This window comes from Gossypium hirsutum, chromosome D11, assembly GCF_007990345.1.
Source record: "Gossypium hirsutum isolate 1008001.06 chromosome D11, Gossypium_hirsutum_v2.1, whole genome shotgun sequence".
Classification (NCBI taxonomy): domain Eukaryota; kingdom Viridiplantae; phylum Streptophyta; class Magnoliopsida; order Malvales; family Malvaceae; genus Gossypium; species Gossypium hirsutum.
In genome coordinates this window covers 63,277,727-63,280,981 of record NC_053447.1, presented here as the reverse complement: position 1 = coordinate 63,280,981, position 3,255 = coordinate 63,277,727, and the positions used below count along the sequence as shown (strand labels likewise).

Here is a 3,255-nt window from a genome sequence, read left to right as displayed (position 1 = left end):
AACCTTACTGTTATGCACTCAGAAATAAAAATCAAATTCTCAATGAAGTAAGAATTAATCTTGTGAGTCTTTTAAAAAGTGTCAATATCAATTAATCAGAATGTATTAGAATCAAACTAACAAAGCAAACCTAAGAGCATTATGAGTTCAAAATCGGCTAGACATCAAAGAATTCTATTGCACGAAGGAAGGAATATGCAATGTGCTTTAACCTACTAACACAAGTAACAAGAAAGTGTTAGAATGTGCAAAGAAACAAATAAAAAGTAAAAACAAATGAAAACTTAAAGCTAAGAGTCAATGAAAATTGCTAAAACCCGAAAAACCCTAAAAATTGCAAAACAACTTGACAAACTTCGTTTGAGGTGTCCCCAATTTCCAAAAATCACGAAATTTAAACTAAATTCTTCTCAAATAATGTAGATCTGATTTGAAAAGTTTTGGCACAAAATTTAACCCACATAATATTTTTTTATTTTTTATTTTTTTCGTGTTTTATTTTTTTGTACTTTTTTTGATAACTTTTTTTTTGTGGGAAATAGTTTTTTATACTCTAAAATAGTGCCAAGAAATAGTATGTAAAATTTTAGTTTGTTTGAAAATTATTTACCCACTGAAAAATATTTTTTTCTGAAAACTGTCGGGGTAAAAATTGTTTTGAGGCTGCTTTCTAGAAATCAATTTATAAAATAAAAAGAACACCTAAAACGCCCAAATCTGATACCAAATGATAAAGGATGAGAAGGATGAACGCGAAAGCAGATCGTAAAGTTTGCCAAAGTCACAAATTTAACTTAGGGCTCTAGACGGTCGGAAAGAAATTTAGATTTTGACACAACCTGAAACGAAATTGAATCCAAGTCAGATAAAAAAATTAAAATAAATAACTAAAATAAAATAATAAATCAAATATTAAGCAAGCGAATAAAAAAGATAAATGGAAAGATAGAACGTGGCACGTAGAAGTCCTAAGAAGCCTTAGAAACACGAAGAATCCACAGCCCCCTTCATGCGGCTCTAATTTCCCCTCCAAGATACCTTGGCAGGAAAAAATTTGAAGATGATCCCTACAACCTAAAAAGATTGTTAAAACTCTTCTAAAAGAAACTCAAGATAAATTCTTAAAAAGAAAAACCCAGAAAGAATTTATTAACTCAAAAGAGAAATAGAATAATAATGAATTGAATGAATTGTATATAATGCAAAGGCCTATATATAGGCTAGCTAAATAAATCTAAATAAAACTCTTAAGTATACTAGAACTCTAATTTAGTCTAAACAAGAAGTAGTTTTAAACTAAATTGTCTTGTTAACATAAAACTCCTAAATAACTTAAAATACTTAATAATTATAAAAAATTTGAAATAAAATAATAATAAAATAATAAGATCTGGAAAATATAATATCGAGCTCATATATAATAAAAATTAAGTCTAAAACCTGAACCCAATATGATTTAAACTCGAATTAAAAGCTTGAAATTTGTAATTTCCGTCATAATCCCGTTCAGAAATTCTGCTCGCACAGTCTTCACTAAAATGGTCATAACTTCAGCTCCTGAACTCAAAATCGAGTGATTCAAAATGCATTTCAAAGCTAAAAGATAGATATTCAAATGCCATGGGACATCTCAACCCAGAAATGCCAGGGTCCCATCCAAAAAGTTGTCGCAAATCTGTTGATTTCTCAAGCCTGAAAATTGGCAGTTTTGATGATTGGTATCTAATAAATTTCACCCCATTCGTGCATGTATCACAAAGCATAACCACGGGCAAACTGAAAAATTCCGCTACCTCTAACAATCGACATTTCCCTCACGGCATCAAGGACTGCATTCTGGCCAAGAATGCTAATTGCACTTCCATTGTAGATTCCCTCTGAGAAAGCAAAATTCATGACCATAAGCAACCCAAAATCACTTTGAGAAGCGAAAGCAGAAATCCCTTGAGCTCTTCCCACAAGTTTTGAAGTAGGCTTAGGCTTCTCTGTCAATGGATCATCCACCATGAAAGTGGTACCAACTAATGTAGCTGTCTTGTTTGGTAGCCTGATAATTTGCATGGCTGTAGGGTGTTTTCCATCTACAATAACATGGAAGTAAAAATACAGACGGGTGATTTTCTCCATGTGTTTTATGGACATATTAATGGATTGCCTCGAGAACTCTCCATTGATTTTAATGAAGAAAGCTGAGAAGAGGGTGAAGAACAATATGAAGAGAGTTTGAGCTGCAAAGGAAGCCATTTCAGTTTAAAATCTCAGCTGCAATGCAAGATGAATTTCCCAACCAGGGCATTTATAGGGTAAGGAAATGAAAATATAATATGTAAAATATAACTAAATTTGTCTCCTCCTTTGTTTCTAATTTTGTTTTCTTATAGTTTTTGTGAAGAAATGATTACTTGTGGCTAGCCTTGACAGTTCATTTACATGAATCCAGAGGAACAAATGCGAGCAATGATCATCATTATTGTTGGAACATTTTCAAATATTTATAGTATCCCAATAACTATAAATGAATGGGTGTAATTAATTAAAAGATAAAACTTTTGGTCATTGGTCAAAAGTTATATCATTTGATTTTTTAAAAAAGAATTATAACTATTCAAAAAAATATTATTTGAATAGTTACAAAATTAAATGAATAAATATTATTATTTATTTATTCATAAAGACACCTATTGAAAGATGTCTTTATGAAAAGACATGAAAATTCCTATAAATAGGAATGGGATTTCATTTGGAAATCATATAAACAAATTATAATACTCTTTCTTTCCTTCCTTCATTTTCTAATATTATTAGATTATTCTATAAAGTATTACTGCAGAAATCCTTTATAGAAATTGAGTTTTTTGTTATACATTGCTTAGTGCATAGTGGACTATTCTCGTTAGTGCAAAATACAAATAGTCATTAATTTTTGTGGGGCAAGGGTATATGTATGAGAGCATGTTCAAACTCAATATTATTAATAAGAATAAAAATACTATTTCTGCTTATATGGTTGAATCTTTTTGTTTGTGGCATTATAGATTAGGTCATTTGAATTATAGAAAATTGAATGACATGTATAAATTAGATTTAATTCCTGTTTTTAATAATAATATTGAAAAATGCAATACATGTATGTTGACTAAAATTACAAGAAACCCTTTCCCTAAGGTTAAGAGGAAAACAAAATTGCTTGATTTGATACATAGTGATTTATGTGACTTGCATAATACTCCTACATTAGGTGGAAAGAAATATTTT

At 30.0% G+C, this 3,255-nt stretch overlaps 1 protein-coding gene across 1 annotated transcript; it reads right to left on the bottom strand.

Moving 5' to 3' along the window:
* Positions 1-1,752: 1,752 nt before the first annotated feature.
* On the bottom strand, positions 1,753-2,142 carry LOC107939875 (dirigent protein 23). The gene has a single exon (XM_016873257.2). The coding sequence runs from the start codon at positions 2,140-2,142 to the stop codon at positions 1,753-1,755; it is 390 nt and encodes a 129-aa protein (XP_016728746.2).
* Between the last annotated feature and the right edge of the window lie 1,113 nt (positions 2,143-3,255).